The sequence below is a fragment of the Ranitomeya imitator genome, chromosome 1 (genome assembly GCF_032444005.1).
Source record: "Ranitomeya imitator isolate aRanImi1 chromosome 1, aRanImi1.pri, whole genome shotgun sequence".
In the NCBI taxonomy this organism is placed as follows: domain Eukaryota; kingdom Metazoa; phylum Chordata; class Amphibia; order Anura; family Dendrobatidae; genus Ranitomeya; species Ranitomeya imitator.
The window spans coordinates 447,617,360-447,637,455 of NC_091282.1; the positions used below are offsets into that span (position 1 = coordinate 447,617,360).

The following is a 20,096-nucleotide window of genomic DNA, read 5'->3' on the forward strand; positions in this document are numbered from 1 at the left end:
AGTTTGCGGCGCGCGTAGTGCGCCGCGGCAAATTTTAGGCCACGCCTCTGACCAGACCCATTTCACAACTAGTCACACCCATATCCACGTCCCAACCACAGCCATTTAGCACTGCTGATCACACTGTTTTATATACGATAATTATAAGCAAACAAAAATATGGCCACACAGTGCTCCATACTGTATAATGGCCACACATGATGCTCAATACTGTATAATGTCCACCAGACATGATGCTCCATACTGTATAATGGCCACACATGATGCTCAATACTGTATAACGGCCACCACACATGATGCTCCATACTGTATAATGGCCACACATGATGCTCCATAGTGTATAATGGCCACACATTGCTCCATATTGTATAATGGCCACACATTGCTCCATACTGTATAATGGCCAGACAGTGCTCCATACTGTATAATGGCCACACATGATGCTCCATACTGTATAATGGCCACACATGATGCTCCATAGTGTATAATGGCCCCACATTGCTCCATACTGTATAATGGCCACACATTGCTCCATACTGTATAATGGCCAGACAGTGCTCCTTACTGTATAATGGCCACACATGATGCTCCATACTGTATAATGGCCACACATGATGCTCCATACTGTATAATGGCCACACACAGTTCTTCATACTGTATAATGGCCACACATGATGCTCCATACTGTATAATGGCCACACATGATGCTCCATAGTGTATAATGGCCACACATGATGCTCCATAGTGTATAATGGCCACACATTGCTCCATACTGTATAATGGCCAGACAGTGCTCCATACTGTATAATGGCCACCCACACATAGTGCTCCATAGTGTATAACGGCCACACAGTTCTCCATACTGTATAATGATCCCACATAATGCTCAATACTGTATAATGGCTACAAATGATGCTCCATACTGTATAACGGCCACACATGATGCTCAATACTGTATAATGACCCCCCCTATGCATGGCTCATATCCCCCCCCCTCTGTATGCATGGCTCATATTCCCCCCTGTATGCATGGCTCATAGTCCCCCCCTGTATGCATGGCTCATATTCCCCCCTGTATGCATGGCTTATATTCCCCCCTGTATGCATGGCTCATATTCCCCCCTGTATGGCTCATATTCCCCCTGTATGGCTCATGTATTCCCCCCTGTATGGCTCATATATTCCCCCCTGTATGGCTCATATATTCCCCCCTGTATGGCTCATATTCCCCCCCCCCCCTGTATGGCTCATATATTCCCCCCTGTATGGCTCATATATTCCCCCCTGTATGGCTCATATATTCCCCCCTGTATGGCTCATATATTCCCCCCTGTATGGCTCATATATTCCCCCCTGTATGGCTCATCTATTCCCCCCTGTATGGCTCATATATTCCCCCCTGTATGGCTCATATATTCCCCCCTGTATGGCTCATATATTCCCCCCTGTATGGCTCATATTCCCCCCTGTATGGCTCATATTCCCCCCTGTATGGCTTATATTCCCCCCTGTATGGCTCATATTCCCCCCTGTATGGCTCATATATTCCCCCCTGTATGGCTCATATATTCCCCCCTGCATGGCGGCTTATCTCTCTGCACCCGCTCGGCGCGCCGGCTTATGTCCTCCTTCATCCCCCCCCCCCCCCCCCGTCCCCCCGGCCCCGTCCCTCATACTCACCTGTCTCACTACACGGCCGTGCCGACATCCCTCGCGCTCTGTCCCGACTCCAGGCGCCGGCGCAGCACCTTCTTCCTGCTTGAGCGGTCATGTGACACCGTTCATTAAGATCATGAATATGCGCATATTCATGATCTTAATGAGCGGTGTCACGTGACCGCTCATTCAGGACGAGCTGCAGTGCAGACGCCGAGACCATCGCTGGAGCAGGGTGAGTATTCAAGGCGGGGGGGGGGGGGGGGTTGGGGTTCCTGTCAGTGCCAAGGCCCACCGGAGGATCCTCCGGTTCCCCGGTGGGCCAGTCCGAGCCTGACCCTAACCCCAACACACCCCTAACCCTAATCCCAACCCTAATCCTAACCCTATTCCAAACCCTAACCACAACTTTAACCCCAACACACCCATAACCCTAACCATAACTTTAATCTTAACCCTATTTCCAACCCTAGCTCTAATTCCAACCCTAACCCTAAGGCTATGTGCCCACCTTGCGGATTCGTGTGAGATTTTTCCGCACCATTTTTTTGAAAAATCCGCAGGTAAAAGGCACTGCGTTTTACCTACAGATTTACCACGGATTTCCAGTCGGTTTTTTTGCGGATTTCACTTGCGGATTTCTATTGAGGAACAGGTGTAAAACGCTGCGGAATCCGCTCAAAGAATTGACATGCTGCGGAAAATACAACACAGCGTTTCCACGCGGTATTTTCTGCTCCATGGGCACAGCGATTTGGTTTTCCATAGGTTTACATGGTACTGTAAACCTGATGGAACACTGCTACGAATCCGCAGCGGCCAATCCGCTGTGGATCTGCAGCCAAATCCGCACCGTGTGCACATAGCCTAAATCTAACCCTAACCCTAGTTCTAACCCTAATTCTAACCCTAATTTTAACCCTAACTAGTTCTAACCCTAACCCTAGTGGAAAAATAAAAGTAAATATATTTTCTTTATTTTGCTATTGTCCCTACCTATGGGGGTGATAAAGGGGGGGGGTTCATTTACCATTTTTTATATTTTGATCACTGCGTGGCACCGACTTTCATGACGCCTATGTGGCGTCACAGGTCAGGAAGGGGTTAAACGGGATCTCCACCGCTTAGATATTGACGACTTTTCCATTGGTTAGGTCAATATTAGATTGGTGTGGGTGGCAGACGATCTGTGGGAGGTGTCTAGTGCCAGATCCCCATTTGAACTGATGTTTATGACCTATCCATGGGATAAGTCATCAATATTTAAGTAGTGGATAACCACTTTATTGTGTCATTTGTAATGGGGTATGAGGATGTATGAAGCATATTTTAAAAGCATTTATAATATTGCATGCACCACTGTGATGAATTTGTTATATAAACTTTTATCTCCCAAGACCAGTGGTGTAATTATCTTACTGCAATTGAGACTGTAATTTGCAATTTGTGAAATTTAGATCATGTTTGGGTTTTTTTAATTGATTTTTCTAGGAGGTTGAATTTACATCGTTGAAGGAAGCTCTTTCCTTTGTATCGCTTATTGATGGATATTACAGATTGACGGCAGATGCACACCATTATCTTTGCAAGGAAGTAGTGCCTCCCCGAGTACTGGAAAGCATTCAGAGTTATTGCCATGGGCCTGTTTCGTAAGTACAATTTCATAGTACATACAACATACGTAAACTATGTATACTTTTCGTACAGTATTTATTTCTCAAATGCATTTAAAATGTAAAATAATGCAATTTTGAAAACAATTTTTATTACACATTTCACAAAATAATTGTCCCAATAGTAAGAGCCTGTAAAAATAGTAATGATCCTGCTCTTTTAGGCCGGCGTCACACTAGGCGTAGGGAAATACGGTCTGTATTTTACATGCGCAATACACAGAAATGTTCCCGAAACAGTGTTCCGTAGGTAATCCGTTGGCAGGGTGTGGCAGCGCATTTTGCGTATGTAATTCTGCGTATGTAATCCGTATGACATCCGTAATGCGTTTTTTTTTTTTCTCGCAACCTTACAAAATGAACATTTAACGGTTTTCTGGCCTGAAATTTATTTAAATCCTCATCACCAACCCTATTTAAAGCCTCTACAACAGGTGGAACCCTCCCATCTGGCCATTTTGTTGGTGTGCATCTGTTGGTGTATTGTTGTTACGTTGCCACCATGTCTGAGCTGCTGCATTTCACCCCAACTCAGCGGGTGTCATTTAACCGGGTCTTGTCTCGTCGCTTTGGCCAGCCATACCCCGTGATAGTAGATCCGCGAAGGAGGAGAAGAATATGGGTGCATCCGCTTTTGAGACAACGCGTCACTCAAGGCCTTTTTCAGAGGCTCTATACAGCTCTGCGGGCACATCCTGAAAAATGCTATCTATACTGTCGAATGACAATACCAACCTTTGAGATCTTGATGGAGACAGTGCGTCCAGGAATAACGTTTCAGGACACCAGGATGTGAAAATGCATATCCGCAGAGGAGCGTCTTCTTACCTTACGGTATGTATTCACCATCCTCACATACTGTATGTTGATGATGGTTTTTTATGTTGTTTCTTAGCAGCTCATTTAAATTATATGTGTAAATTATAACAAAAGCTGATACAAAATAAGTAGTTAAAATGTTCAATTTACATACCCAGTGTAGATTAAGTTACACTGTTAATCATGCCTTTTTACATCTACAACTTACTTGTGTTTACTCTGGTTTTTGTGAAGTATTTTTACCTAGCTAATATTATTTGTTTTGTGCTTTCAGCTTCCTGTCAACTGGATTGTCTTATGCCAGACTACATCTGGAGTTTCTCATCGGGCGAGCCACTATTTCTGGCATTGTGCGGACAACATGTATGGAAATATGGGCTAAACTCCACAAACTTCTCATGCCTGAGCCCAAAATGGATGATTGGATCAAAATAGCCTGTGGCTTTAATGACACTTGCGATTTCCCTCACTGCATTGGAGCCCTGGATGGGAAGCACATCAGGGTGCGTAAGCCGCCGAACTCTGGCACTCAATTCTATAATTATAAGCAGTTTTTCTCTGTAGTTCTGTTAGTTGTAGTTGACAGTAACTACAGGTTTATAGTTGTAGATATTGGGGTCTATGGGCGAACTGGAGACTCTAGAGTCTTCAATGTGTCCATTATGGGTCGGCGGCTACGTGAAACCCAGTTTGACCTCCCCCCATCACGACAACTCCCAGGCTCCAATGCTGAAGCAGTGCCATATGTCCTTGTGGGAGATGAGGCCTTCCAATTGACCAGGCATGTCATGAGGCCTTATCCCAGGCGCAACCTGGACCACCGGCAGCGGGTGTTTAATTTGAGGCTTTCCCGGGCGCGGGGACTGGTGGAGTGCGTCTTCGGCGTTCTGTGTGCCAAATGGCGTATCCTCCAGTCTGCCATTCAGCTGAGTGAGGCTAATGTTAATGAAGTGATAAAAGCGTGTGTTGTTTTACACAACTTTTACGAGATTTCATGACTGCTCCTCAGCTGCTTGTGGTGAAGACATGTTGACCAATGTGGGTAGGCCTACACCACATGACCCTCCTCCGCGGCGTCCCCTTTCTGGCCTAAAAGTGAGGGATATTTCCACAAATTATTTTGTTTCTCCTCAGTGTGCTACTCCCTGGCAAGATTATGCTGTTTCTCAGCTGTAATTGTTTGCTTAACTATATTTTCTGAAAATTAAAAAAAATTACTTTACTTACTGAACTCTGTGTGTTGTATTGACTTAATTAATAGATGTTTTATAACATATTATTATTGTGTATGATGTAATAATGATTGGAAAACACAAATAAATTGGCTTTTAAACTCTTTTTTTATAAATGAGATTATAACGCAATTTTTAGTTTTTAAACACCATATTGGCATCATATGGCTTTTGAGGCCATTATAACGTGGCTAGAGTTCATTAAAAACCCCAAAAAACATTGCTATCACAGCAGATTAACAATTTGTGTATATCGCACACATTTTGCAAGGCTAAACAAAACAAATTTGAAAGATTCTGATATGTTGGTGGAGGTGATAGTGGCAGTTCGGGTTGCTGCTCTTGTGGCCTTTGTTGGCCCAATTGTCCTTCACCCTGTTGTTGTGATCTCTGTTGGGCATGCTCAAAAATGTGGCCCTGCTCAGATTGCCCAGTTGAGTACTGGCCATAAGGGTTGCTACTATGGGCATCATGACGATAGTAGAAGTCACGGGAGTCATAACCCCCACCAATATGGCCATGTCATCCTAACCCAGGTTGGGACCAGCCTCCAACACTGGGTCTAGACAAGTGGCCATATTGGTAAGGTTGTTGGAAGGATGCAATTTCGTATGATGTAGCCATTGGTGGGTTCTGTTGGGGAAAGGGTTGAGGTGTAGGCACACATGGAGGAGGTGCTTCAGATCCCTCTTGAGCATGCACTGGTTGATTTCATGGCATACGTAAGAGGTTACATGGTGACAGCTGCCACCTCTCAATGTACTCAAACAAATTATTAGGGTCATTTGGGGGGGTGCATGCATCAAGGATTTGAATGCACCCTCTCACACGTAGCCTCACCTCACGGGCAATGGGACGGAGATACCGGGCCAGGCTCCTCGCATAGGCCTCCTCAGACTCATCACGAGTAGCTAGCCACCTCTTCTCCTTCACCAACAGGATCTATCAATGGCTCTGATTCGGACCCTGTTGTCTCCCTCTCAGTGAGGTTGGATTAAGTTCTGTTGGGAAAATTTAAAAATTAATTTTGAAAAATCATCTATGAGCATTTCTAACTTATGTGTAATGTGGTGTGAGGTTTGTACTTACGGTCTGAGATCCATACTGGGATCCAGAAAGGACAGCCGGTCAAAGTATATATACTTTCTTTTTGCTGGAGCAGATGACCCACTCCTGGCCCGCTGCTGCCTTTCTCTTCGGTACTGATCCCGAATGCTTCTCCAACGTCTCATAACATCTTCCACTGTAATGACAGAGAAGAAAATAATGTATAAGGCCATTGTGCACATTGCTAACATAAGGTGTCGGTGAGTTTACAGATTTTAATATGCCCTAGTAAGCTGCATTTCTTAATAAATATCTTCAGTAATAAAAATAAACACACAAATACCACTATTACATAAAAGGGGGACACCATAGAATGTAAGTACACAAGAACAAGGTCCTCTCCCCTGTATACCAGTCTGTCATTGTATTTTTGCTTACTGTAAGCGACATCTATAAACGCTGTTGTAACCCCTTTCTCATGTCCAGCACCATTAAATAAATGGTGCAATATACATACAAAATCAGAATAACATAAATAATAATAGTGACAAAACATTGTTCTTAATGCAGTTTGCAATATTAAAGACTTGATATTCATGACTGTACTTAGTTGCCTCTGTCCCTCACCTGGCCGCTGCTCATAAATTGGGAAAAGGATCCCACAAATGCTCCTCCAAGCAGCCTCTTTCCTTGCCCGGTTTGCATAATTCGCATCACGCTGGTCACAAATCTCGGGCCTTTCTAGGACCAGGAGCATATCTACATTGATGAGGTTTCAACTCCGTGGAGGCGTGCGCCAGACTTCCGGGATGTCTGTCTGGCTTTTTCAGCTAATTAGCATGTCTCAGTTTCCTGGTTGAGGGCTTGGCACATTTCCTGGCACCTGGAGATGTCTGGCGTATTTCTCGCAAGTCACACTGTTGGTCAGCGTATTTTTCGCACCCCCATAGACTTTCATTGACGGATTTTTTGCGCAATACGCTGACAAGTGCAGCATGCTGCGATTTTCTACGCCCGTAAAATACGGATGCATAATATACGGCAGATAGGAGCTGCCCCATGGAGAATCATTGGTCCGTGTGCAATGTGTAGTTTTTGAGCCTCTCATACGTCCCTAAAACTTTATAGTGTGATGCCGGCCTTATTCTCCATCTTTTCTAACCTACCATATGTATAGTAGCAAAAAGTAAGGGGCAGGTGGAAAAAGAGTATAATATCAGAACCAAATGCACAGTCTGCTTTGATGGAAGCACATAGTCTTCCTAGTTATTGTAGACCTACAGTTTTCAAACCAGTCACATCACTAGTTTCTTTAGGTGTATTGGAAAAAATGTTTATAAAGATGGACATAGCATTTAATGCAGAAATGTTTTTAAATGGCATTTTTAAGATGAACTCAAGAATAGTGGTTCTATGAAAGGCATTTTGTCATATTGCTTGGAATCTGTCAGCAGAGTTTTGCTTTGTAAACTTGAGGACAGCATGAGGGGTTAGAAAAACTAAATTCAGCAATGTGTCGCATGTCCGGCTGAGTGGTGTTCTTTAGACTGTGATTATCATTGCTGTGACTAGCTGGCTGCAAGCTTGCAAGTCCGACTCTGCCCCCTTCTGTGATAAGTACCTCACGGTCTATGGATTTTGTACACTGAGAGCCTGATGTGGGTGGGGTTAGCTCTCTCAGCTCTGCTTTATTCTAAATCTAAAAGCTCTGATTGTGTCAGAACCGCTGTACCCAGAAAACTAAGTGATACATCATTGAATTTAGGGTCTCTTTGCCTACATCATGCTTCTCTCGAGAGACGAGATAGCAAAAACCTGCTGACAGATTCCCTTTAAAGGGATTGATTCTCTAAGACAAATCCTTTTTAAATGCAATCTGTCACTAGGTATTTCACAATTAGGATAACACTACGATTGCATAGAAATGCTGTGACTGGCCATCCGCTCTCCTGGCCTGAGCGTGACAACATGTATTTCTGTGCAGCTGTAAACGCTTGCACTGTGATGTAAGCGACTTCCGTGTTATAAGGCGTCAGACTGTGCCCTTAATCTGAGAGCGGCATGAGATAGAGGCAGGGTTCTCGATTCCAGCAATGTGTCACTTACTGGGCAGCTTGCTGTAGTTCTGATATCTCCTGCTGATAAAGCAGTGATTTTATAATTAGTGGACTAGTAAACCTGCTTTATCCCATTTTGATGTGGGCTCCAGCACTGAGCCCGCAACTTTTCTAGCACATAACCGCTGATTTGATCAGCTGTCATGTGCCCCTAACAGCCGTGGGTGGAATCGCAATCCATCTTCGGCTGTTAGCATGTTAAATGCCACTGTCCCTGACAGAGACATTTAACATGATCGCAGGGTGCCGATAGGCTGGCATGACAACCGGGATCTACAGAAGACCCATGCGCTTGTTGTAGCGGATGATGATTTTTGCTACACATAGTAGGGCTCAACCTATGCTAGATTGAAAGAGACTATTGAAGCAAGTAAAAAGTAGGAAAAAATAGTTTTTTAAAATATTAAAAAAATCAATGAAGTTCAAATCTCCTAACTTAATCCCATTCAAAATGTAACAATAATTTAAAAAATACACATTTGGTATTGCTGGGTTCAAAATCACCCGACCTATCAAAATAGAAAAATAATTAATCTGATTGGTAGACAGCGTAACAAGAATAAAAATCAAAATGCCAGTGTAACACTCTTTGAGTCTCCGCAACATTGTGATAAAATGCAATAATAGGCGATCAAAACATTGTATCTATCGAAAAATGGTATAAAAAAAAGGTCAGCTCGTTGCGCAAAAGTTAACTCGCCCAGCCCCAGATCCCGAAAAATGGGATACATACATACATACATACAGTACAGACCAAAAGTTGGTCACACCTTCTCATTTAAAGATTTTTCTGTATTTTCACGACTATGAAAATTCTACATTCACACTGAAGGCATCAGAAAACTATGAATTAACACATGTAGAATTATATACATAACAAAAAAGTGTGAAACAACTGAAATTATGTCTTATATTCTAAAGTTCTTCAAAGTAGCCACCTTTTGCTTTGATGACTGCTTTGCATACTCTTGGCATTCTCTTGATGAGCTTCAAGAGGTAGTCACCGGGAATGGTTTTCACTTCACAGGTGTGCCCTGTCAGGTTTAATAAGTGGGATTTCTTGCCTTATAAATGGGTTTGGGACCATCAATTGTGTTGTGCAGAAGTCTGGTGAATACACAGCTGATAGTCCTACTGAATAGACTGTTAGAATTTGTATTATGGCAAGAAAAAAGTAGCTACGTAAAGAAAAACGAGTGGCCATCATTACTTTAAGAAATGAAGGTCAGTCAGTCCGAAAAATTGAGAAAACTTTGAAAGTGTCCCCAAGTGCAGTGGCAAAAGCCATCAAGCGCTACAAAGAAACTGGCTCACATGAGGACCGCCCCAGGAAAGGAAGACCAAGAGTCACCTCTGCTTCTGAGGATAAGTTTATCCGAGTCACCAGCCTCAGAAATCGCAGGTTAACAGCAGCTCAGATTAGTGACTAGGTCAATGCCACACAGAGTTCTAGCAGCAGAGAGGAGACTTTGTGCAGCAGGCCTTCATGGTAAAATAGCTGCTGGGAAACCACTGCTAAGGACAGGCAACAAACAGAAGAGACTTGTTTGGGCTAAAGAACACAAGGAATGGACATTAGACCAGTGGAAATCTGTGCTTTGGTCTGATGAGTCCAAATTTGAGATCTTTGGTTCCAACCACCGTGTCTTTGTGCGACGCAGAAAAGGTGAACGGATGGACTCTACATGCCTGGTTCCCACCGTGACGTTTGGAGGAGGAGGTGTGATGGTGTGGGGGTGCTTTGCTGGTGACACTGTTGGGGATTTATTCAAAATTGAAGGCATATTGAACCAGCATGGCTACCACAGCATCTTGCAGCAGCATGCTATTGGATTATAAGGCAAGAAATCCCACTTATTAAACCTCACAGGGCACACCTGTGAATTGAAAACCATTCCCGGTGACTACCTCTTGAAGCTCATCTAAAGGAATTCCAAGAGTGTGCAAAGCAGTCATCAAAGCAAAAGGTGGCTACTTTGAAGAACTTTAGAATATAAGACATACTTTCAGTTGCTTCACACTTTTTTGTTAAGTATATAATTACATATGTGTTAATTCATAGTTTTGATTCCTTCAGTGTGAATGTACAATTTTCATAGACATGAAAATACAGAAAAATCTTTAAATGAGAAGGTGTGTCCAAACTTTTGGTCTGTACTGTGTGTGTGTGTGTATATGTATGTATATATATATATGGCCTGATTCTAACGCATCGGGTATTCTAGAATATTCATGTCCACGTGGTATATTGCATAGCCCACGTAGTATATTTCCCAGCCACGTAGTATATTGCCCATCCACGTAATACATTGCACAGCGACGTAGTATATTGCACAGCCCACGTAGTATATTGCACAGCGACGTAGTATACAGCACAGACACGTAGTATATTGCCCAGTCACGTAGTATATTGCCCAGTGACGTAGTATATTGCCCAGTCACGTAGTATATTGCCCAGCGACGTAGTAACGTATATACTCGAGTATAAGCCGACCCGAGTATAAGCCGACCCCCCTACTTTTGCCACAAAAAACTGGGAAAACTTATTGACTCGAGTATAAGCCTAGGGTAGGAAATGCAGCAGCTACCAGTGAATTTGAAAAATAAAAATAGATGCTCCATACCGTTCATTATTGCCCCATAAGATGCTCCATATAAGGCTGTGCCACATATAATGCTGCATACCGTTCATTATTGCCCCATAGATGCTCTGTATAAAGCTGTGCCACATATAATGCTCCATATTGTTCATTATTGCCCCACAGAAGCTCCATGTAAAGCTGTGCCCCATATATGCTCTGCACCGTTCATTATTGCCCCATAGAAACTCCATATAAAGCTGTGCCACATATATGCTCTGCACCGTTCATTATTGCCCCATAGATGTGCCATATAAAACTGTGCCATATAGTGCTCTGCACCGTTCATTATTGCCCCATAGATGCTCCTTATAAAGCTCTGCCATATAGTGCTCTGCACCGTTCATTTGTGCCCCATAGATGCTCCTTATAAAGCTCTGCCATATAGTGCTCTTCACCGTTCATTTGTACCCCATAGATGCTCCTTATAAAGCTGTGCTACCGGTATATATAATGCTGCAATAAAAAAAAAATGCCATACTCACCTCTCTTGCTTGCAGCTCCCGGCGTCCCGTCCCGACGTCTCTCCGCTCTGACTGTTCAGGCAGAGGGCGGCGCACACACTATATGCGTCATCGCGTCCTCTGACCTGCACAGTCAGTGCGGAGAGATGCCGGGAAGATGGAGCGGCGCCCGACGTGTGGAACGGGGATAGGTGAATATGCGATACTTACCTGCTCCCGGCGTCCCGCTCCTTCCCCCGGACAGCTGGTCTTCGGTGTCGCGGCCTCTTCCTCTATCAGCGGTCACAGTTACCGCTAATTAGAGAAATGAATATGCGGCTCCACCCCTATAGGAGTGGAGTCCATATTCATTTCTCTAATGAGCAGTCCCACGTGACCGCTGAACAGGGGAAGAGCTGCGGCACCCGAAGACCGTGGGACTGCAGGGACAGAGCCAGGATTGCCAGGACTAGGTGAATATGCCTCAGCGCCCTCTCCCCCTCACCCGCCGACCACCGTGACTCGAGTATAAGCCGAGAGGGGCACTTTCAGCCCAAAAAATTGGGCTGAAAATCTCGGCTTATACTCGAGTATATACGGTATATTGCACAGCGACGTAGTATACAGCACACATTTCAAAAACCTGACCTGCACATCCAAACACAGACTCAGTGTGAACAGGTGCTGAACCTAGAGTCGCCAACTCGTATATAGTTAAGAAAATAAGGCAGCACACTGCAGCGCTAAAACATGCAAACTTGAAAACACGAAATTTGAACTGCATTACTGCACTAGAAATATGAAAAATGAGAGCTTTTAGCACATAAAAATGGCCAAATTTATGTGTACCTGGTAGCCCCTTTACGGCATCTCTCTTATACCAGGTCCTACGCTTGCCTTACCTCGCTGAGAATAAACGTCTCCATCTGAATGGGTACATGTGAAACCTCTTCTTAGACTAAAATTCTCTCTCTCTGTGGAGGGGTATTGGACCTGCTGTAATTAAAACACCTGAAGCTAGGAGGCGGAGTGCACGATCAGAAGGCTAGAGAATACATTTCAAAAACCTGACCTGCACATCCAAACACAGACTCAGTGTGAACAAGTGCTGAACCTAGAGTCGCCAACTCATATATAGTTAAGAAAATAAGGCAGCACACTGCAGCGCTAAAACATGCAAACTTGAAAACACGAAATTTGAACTGCATTACTGCCATTTTTATGCGCTAAAAGCTCTCATTTTTCATATTTCTAGTGCAGTAATGCAGTTCAAATTTCGTGTTTTCAAGTTTGCATTATTAATCGTAGTATACAGCACAGACACGTAGTATATTGCCCAGCGACATAGTATACAGCACAGAGCCACGTAGTATACAGCACAGAGCCACGTAGTATACAGCACAGAGCCACGTAGTATATTGCCTAGCCACGTAGTATATTGCCCAGTCACGTAGTATATTGCCCAGCCACGTAGTATATTGCCCAGCTACGTAGTATACAGCACAGAGCCACGCGGTATGTAACACAGCCCACGTAGTATATAGCAGTGTGGGTACCATATCCCTGTTAAAAAAAATAATTAAAATAAAAAAAAAGTTATATACTCACCTCTTGGGGTCCAGCGGAGCTCCGACGATAGGCGCTCGGCTGCCGCCATCTTCAGTCCCCAGGATGCATGGCGAAATTACCCAGATGACTTGGCGGTCTTGCGAGGCCGCTAAGTCTTCTGGGTAATTTCGCAATGGATCGCCGGGAACGGAAGATGGCGGCCGGCGCGAGCGGCTCAGTGGACAACAGAGGTTGACTATAGCAGGTTTTTTTGTTTTTTTATTATTCTTAACATTACATTTTTTACTATTGATGCTGCATAGGCAGCATCAATAGTAAAAAGTTGGGGACACACAGGGTTAATAGCGGCAGTAACGGAGTGCGTTACCCGCGGCATAATGCGGTCTGTTACCGCCGGCATTAACCCTGTGTTAGTGGTGACCGGAGGGGAGTATGCGGGCGCCAGGCAGTGACTGCGGGGAGTAAGGAGCGGCCATTTTCTTCCGGACTCTGCCCGTCGCTGATTGGTCGTGGCTGTTTTGCGGTGACCAATCAGCGACTTGGAGTCCCATGATAGACAGAGGCCGCAACCAATGAATATCCGTGACAGACAGAAGGACAGACGGAAGTGACCCTTAGACAATTATATAGTAGATATATATATATATATATAGATAGATAGATAGATAGATAGATACATACAGATATAGATCTCTCTCTCTCTCTACACACAAACTTTAGATATTTTTTTCATCACTTAAAAAAGAACCTAGACATGTTTGGTATCTGCAAACTCGTATTGACCTGGAGAATCGTAATGACAGGTCAGTTTTAGCATTTAGTGAACAAGGTAAAAAAAAAACAATTGTGAAATTGCACTTTTATTTTGCAACTTGACCGCACTTGGAATTTTTATTCCCATTTTCCAGTACGATATATGGTAAAATCAATTGTGCAACTCAAATGTACAACTAATCCCACATAAAAACAAGCCCTCCTTTGGCCATTTTGACAGAAAAATAAAAACATTATGCTTCTGGGAGTAGAAATAGACATGCAAAAATGTAAAATCCCAAGGTATTGAAGGGGTTAAAGAGAACCAGGTGGCTATGTCTATACAATGTAGCATAACCTGCTGGGAAATTAAATTAATGCCACAACTTGTAATGCATAGACTTGTAGGATTTCCCAGAACATGAGCCACTCTGATAAGAGATGTCTATTTTGGTTCATACGAGACTCCCTGAAGCCCCCCAACTTAATAGTCCAGAATTGCTGTGAATCCTGTGTTCTGAAAATCGCCTACTAACACAAACACAGGAGAGGGGTAATTTTTTCCCCCATTGAGCAGTGCCCAATAGGATTACATATCCAGCTGCTGTCCTTATGGAAGGCCAAGACCCCCCAAACGTACCCTCTCAAAAGCAACACAAGCCATATTACAGTTGTTTTTTCAACATAAAATCATTGCCGGTGTACTTGGTGCCAAGATCCTTGGTCCGTGGAAAGTGCTCAGTCTGCAATTCATTATACTTTCATTACGATGTTCTCTTACTAATTAGCACATGGCTGTTGCTGTTCTCTTCTTGTCTGCTGGCTGTAATACTACCTTCTGAACAGGAGGTACATGTGTGGGGGGTTTGTTACCACAGAAGAGTTTCTATTTCTACAGTTTCAGATACAAGTAATGCAAGTAGATGAAATCACTTACTTGGGTGGGGTTTGTTTCCTTGTAGAACATTTTGTTGCAGAACCTAAAAGTGTCTTCTAATCAGCCTGGTAAAACTATGTTCCTGTGTAACTAGGTTACCATGGTAAAGCGATGGTTGTACAAAGTGTTCTCGCTGCAAACCGATCACTTGTTATGTTATAGCCAAAATGTGAGGCCGCTGTTAAAAACCTTGACAAGTCTGTAATTGTTTCAATTAAGCTATATGTATTCTGCTTCAGTGTCCTCACAAAATCTGCAATCTCTTGCCATCACAGAGAGCTATTCCAGGAAATGGTCGTATGATTCTGTGATGAACATGCTGAATTATATATTTTAGGTTTCAAAATAGTTTCTACCATTTGCTCCAATACCAGTCAATGAGATTAAATAGGAATTTTATTATCCATTTAAGTCCATATAAAAAAATCAAACTATTTAAAGGGAATCAGTCACCCCAAAATTCACCAGCTAAGGCCACAGACATCAGGGGCTTACCTACAGCATGCTGTAATGCTGTAGATAAGCCCCAGATGTAACCTGAAAGATGAGAAAAACAGGTTAGATTACACTCACCCAGGGGCGTTCCCTCTGCGGTCCGGTCTGATGGGCGTCGCAGGTCCGGGTCTAGCGCCTCCCATCTTCATGCGATGTCGTCCTCTTCTTTGCTTCCTGTTGTTGCTTCGGCGCAGGCGTACTTTATCTGCTCTGTTGCAGAGCAAAGTACTGCAGTGAGCAGGCGCCAGGAAAGGTCAGAGAGGCCCGGTTTGGAAGCCCAGGATGGTGAGGTCTTAATCATGGTCTGTCTTTTACCTCTCTACAGGGACTTATATATCTGTTAGACACCAGTCAGGTGTAACATAGTCAGTCAGTTACTACCAAGGGAGTATGATAGGCAGATGATTTACAGCTCTGGCAAAATTAAGAGACCACCACATCAAAACCCTGTCATGGGCAGCACAATCTCCAGACCTGAACCCCATTGAAAACCTTTGGAATGTAATCAAGAGGATGATGGATAGTCACAAGCCATCAAACAAAGAAGAACTGCTTACATTTTTCCGCTAGAAGCAGTGTGAAAGACTGGTGGAAAGCATGCCAAGACGCATGAAGGCTGTGATTAAAAATCATGGTTATTCCACAAAATATTGAAATATGAACTCTTCCTGAATTAAACATTAGTACTGTTGTTTCTAAATGATTATGAACTTGTTTTCTTTGCATTATTTGAAGTCTGAAAGCACTGGGGTTTTTTTTGTTTTTTTTTTGACCATTTTTCTTTGTCAGAAAAAAACTGAACATTTTGCAGTGGTCTCTTAATTTTTGCCAGAGCGGTATATAAACATACCTCCTGGAAAGCATATAAAGAATTCAGAAAATTAGTGAAAACCAAACGAAAGAAACCGAACATGTGATCAAAGCAATATGGGACAAGAAAGAATATAAAAATAAAATACCTTAATTAACAAAATGGTAGAAGGTAGCACCGCATACAAGAGGTGCCCGCACCTTAAAAATAAGAAAGTATATTCATATGTAATAAAACAATTCTAAAACCAAGCTTTTTAAACCCTCCGGTTCACTACGGATGATATACCCTGACGAAGGACACAGTCCGAAGCTCTTCGGGGTGTGGTCCGTACCTGAAACACATGTTTCTTTTGTTTGGGTTTTAGAATAATCGCATATGTAATAGAATTTATATATTTCATGTTATCCTGATATTAAAAAAAAAAAAAATCTGAAAATAGTGCCCACCACGCCTGAGCAGTAGCAGCTATTGGTGATCCAATAGCTGCTACTGCGCCGGCAGCGCTACCTTGCTAGGGAAAAAAAATGTTGTCCTCCAAGATGGCGCCGCCTGCACAGTAGCAGCTCTCCGCGGTCGCCAATAGCTGCTATTGCGCAGGCGCCAGCAGCACCATCTTGCTAAAGAAGAAAAAAACAATCCTCCTCCAACATAACGCCACTGAATGTGGCAGTAGCAGCTATTGGCGATTTCTGACAGCTGCTGCTGCGCATGCGACAGCGGTGCCATTCTTGGAGGAGGAATTTTTTTTTTTTTTACTTTCTCTAGCAAGATGGCGCTTGCTAGATAGCTGCCGCTGTGCAGGTGAGGTGAGTGTCATGGACCGCTCCCAGCACTTTAATTCCTGAGACACTGCGATCAAACAGTATCGAAGCGTTGTGGTGACAGAGGGAAGCATCGTGAACTGGTCCCGCAAAAAACAAGACCTCACTTGACTGGTGATGTAAAAACAATTTTTTGCAATAAAAAGCGTCTTTTAGCGTGTGACAGCTGCCAAACATAAAAACCCACTATAAATAGTAAATCAAACCTCCCTTTATCACCCCCTTAGATAGGGAAAATAATAATAATAAAAAAAAAAAAATGTATTTATGTCTATTTTGCCATTACAGTTAGGGTTGGGGCTAAAGTTAGGGTTGGGATTAGGGTTAGGGGTGTGTTAGAGTTAGGTTTATGGTTAAGGATAGGGTTAGGGGTGTGTTGGGGTTAGGGTTGGAGTTAGAATTGGGGGGCTTCCAAATTCTAGTTTCCAAAATGGGGTCACTTGTGGGGGGTTTCTACTGTTTAGGCACATCAGGGGCTCTCCAAATGCTACATGGCGTGCGATCTCAATTCCATCCAATTCTGTGTTGAAAAAGTGAAACGATGCTCCTTCCCTTCCAAGCTGCTGTGCGCCCAAACAGTAATTTACCCCCACATATAGGGTATTGGCGTAATCGGTACAAATTGCACAACAACTTTTGGGTCCAATTTCTCCTGTTATCTTTGTGAAATTTAAAAATTGGGGGGTGAAAAGATAATTTTTGTGGGGGGAAAAAAAAGATTTTTTATTTTTACGGCTCTTCGTTATAAACTTCTATAAAGCACTTGGGGGGTTTAAAGTGCTCACCACACATCTAGATAAGTTCCATAGGGGGTCTGGTTTCCAAAATGTGGTCACTTGTAGGGGGGTTTCCACTGTGTAGGCACATCAGGGGCTCGCCAAATGCGACATGGCGTTCGATCTCAATTCCAGCTAATTTTAGTTTGAAAAAGTCAAATGGTGCTCCTTCCCTTCCGAGCTCTGCCATGCGCCCAAACAGTGGTTTCCCCCCCACATATGGGGTATCAATGTACTCAGGACAAATTGGACAACTTTTGGGGTCCAATTTCTTCTGCTACCCTTGGTAAAAAAAAAAAATTAGATCTGAATTAATTTTTTTGTAAAAAAAAAAAAAAGTTAAATGTTTTTTGTTTTTTTTCGACATTCCAAAAATTCCTGTTAAGCACCTGAAGGGTTAATAAACTTCTTGAATGTGGTTTTGAGCACCTTAAGGCTGCCGTCACACTAGCAGTGTTTGGTCAGTATTTTACATCAGTATTTGTAAGCCAAAACCAGGAGTGGGTGATAAATGCAGAAGTGGTGACGTGTTTCTATTATACTTTTCCTCTAATTGTTCCACTCCTGGTTTTGGCTTACAAATACTGATGTAAAATACTGACCAAACACTGCTAGTGTGACGGCAGCCTAAGGGGTGCAGTTTTTAGAATGGTGTCAGTTTTGGGTATTTTCTATCGTATAGACCCCTAAAAGTGACTTCAAATGTGATGTGGTCCCTAAAAAAAATGGTGTTGTAAAAATGAGAAATCGCTGGTCAATTTTTAACCCTTATAGTTTCTTAACAAATGATGCTGATGTAAAGTAGACATGTGGGAAATATTACGTATTAAGTATTTTGTGTGACATATCTCTGTGATTTAAGGGCATGAAAATTCAAAATTTAAAAATTGCGAAATTTTGAAAGTTTTTACCAGATTTCCATTTTTTTCACAAATAAACGCAAGTCATATCAAATAAATTTTACCTCTCACGTGAAGTAAAATATGTCACGAGAAGACATTGTCAGAATCACCGGGATCCATGGAAGCTTTCCAGAGTTATAACCTCATAAAGGGACAGTCATCAGAATTGTAAAAATTGGCCTGGTCATTAAAGTGCAAACCACCCTTGGGGGTTAAGGGGTTAATTCGGTACACAGTACATATGCGATTATGCTGCAGCACAGGTGACACAGCTGGTGCCTGCCTGCAAAGGTTTTTTTTTACATGTGTGTATATATAACATTCATTATGTAAACTAGGGGATAGGTCACTGAGGGATCAGCAGCGACCTGTCAGCGGTCTTCATTATGAATAGCTAAGCAGAGAACCACATAAAGACTCCCCCCAGTAAGTTACTGTGCGCAATCCTGCTGACCAATTCCCTTTAACCTGATGTGGGAAAGCAAACAGCTGGAGGCTGATGTTTGTAGTCTGGGAAGGGGGTAATAAACATGGAACTTCCCAGGCTATTAATATAAGCTCACATCTGTCGACTTAGTGTTTGTTTATTGGCTATTAACAAGGGGTGACTTCCCCCCCAAAAAATGATGTGGGGTCCCACCTATTATTAATAACCTGCAAAGGCTAGGCAGACAGCTTTGGGCTGATATTAATAGCCTAAGAAGAGGTCATGGATTTTCGCCCCCTCTCAGATTAAAAACATTATCCTTCAGGCACCCCAGAAATGGCGCTTCCTTTAGGTGCGCCAATTCTGGCTCTTTGCCTCGGCTCTTCCCACTTGCCCTGGTGGGGTGGCAAGTGGGGTAATAGTATTGAGGTTGATGTCAGCTGTTTTATGGCCAATGACATAAAGCCCAAGGGTTAGTAATGGAGAGGCGTCTATATACCACTCTTACTAACCCCATAGTCAAATGTAATAAAGTCGAACACAGAGTGAAGTCCTTTATTTGAAATAAAAACTGCCTGAAAAAAACAAAAAACACAAAGATTTCCTCACTTGTCCGCCAATAAGCCATATGGCCTGCTGTAAACCCAACTTAGCTATATCTGGATGCTTTGCTGAGCGGTTACATAAAATGTGACCACTCCGCATCCAGGAGACACCGAGCTGAGCTTGAGAATACAGTTTCAGTGCTGAGCGCTGACGTCCGTAAGGTGACATGAGGTCATAGCCAATAATCTACGGTCGTCTTGCTGACATCACCGCAAGCGATAAGAATTTTTTTCTTTTATTCTATTTTTATATCTATTCTATTCTGACGGTTGACGCTGTGAATTTACTGTACTTTGCTGATGAAATGTCGGGTTTCCTTTTGAGATGGGTGTGTAAAAATCACACGGTACATGGTCCGTGTGCTGTGATT

The 20,096-nt window shown here is 43.1% G+C and overlaps 1 protein-coding gene across 2 annotated transcripts in view; it reads left to right on the plus strand.

Annotated features, from left to right (window-relative positions):
• Positions 1–20,096, plus strand: part of JAK2 (Janus kinase 2) — a 376,796-nt gene that overhangs the window by 280,073 nt on the left and 76,627 nt on the right. For both annotated transcript variants that reach the window (XM_069764276.1, XM_069764285.1), the window contains one exon: positions 3,148–3,305. In XM_069764276.1, coding sequence (XP_069620377.1) covers positions 3,148–3,305 — 158 coding nt within the window. The remainder of the gene's footprint in view (positions 1–3,147; positions 3,306–20,096) is intronic.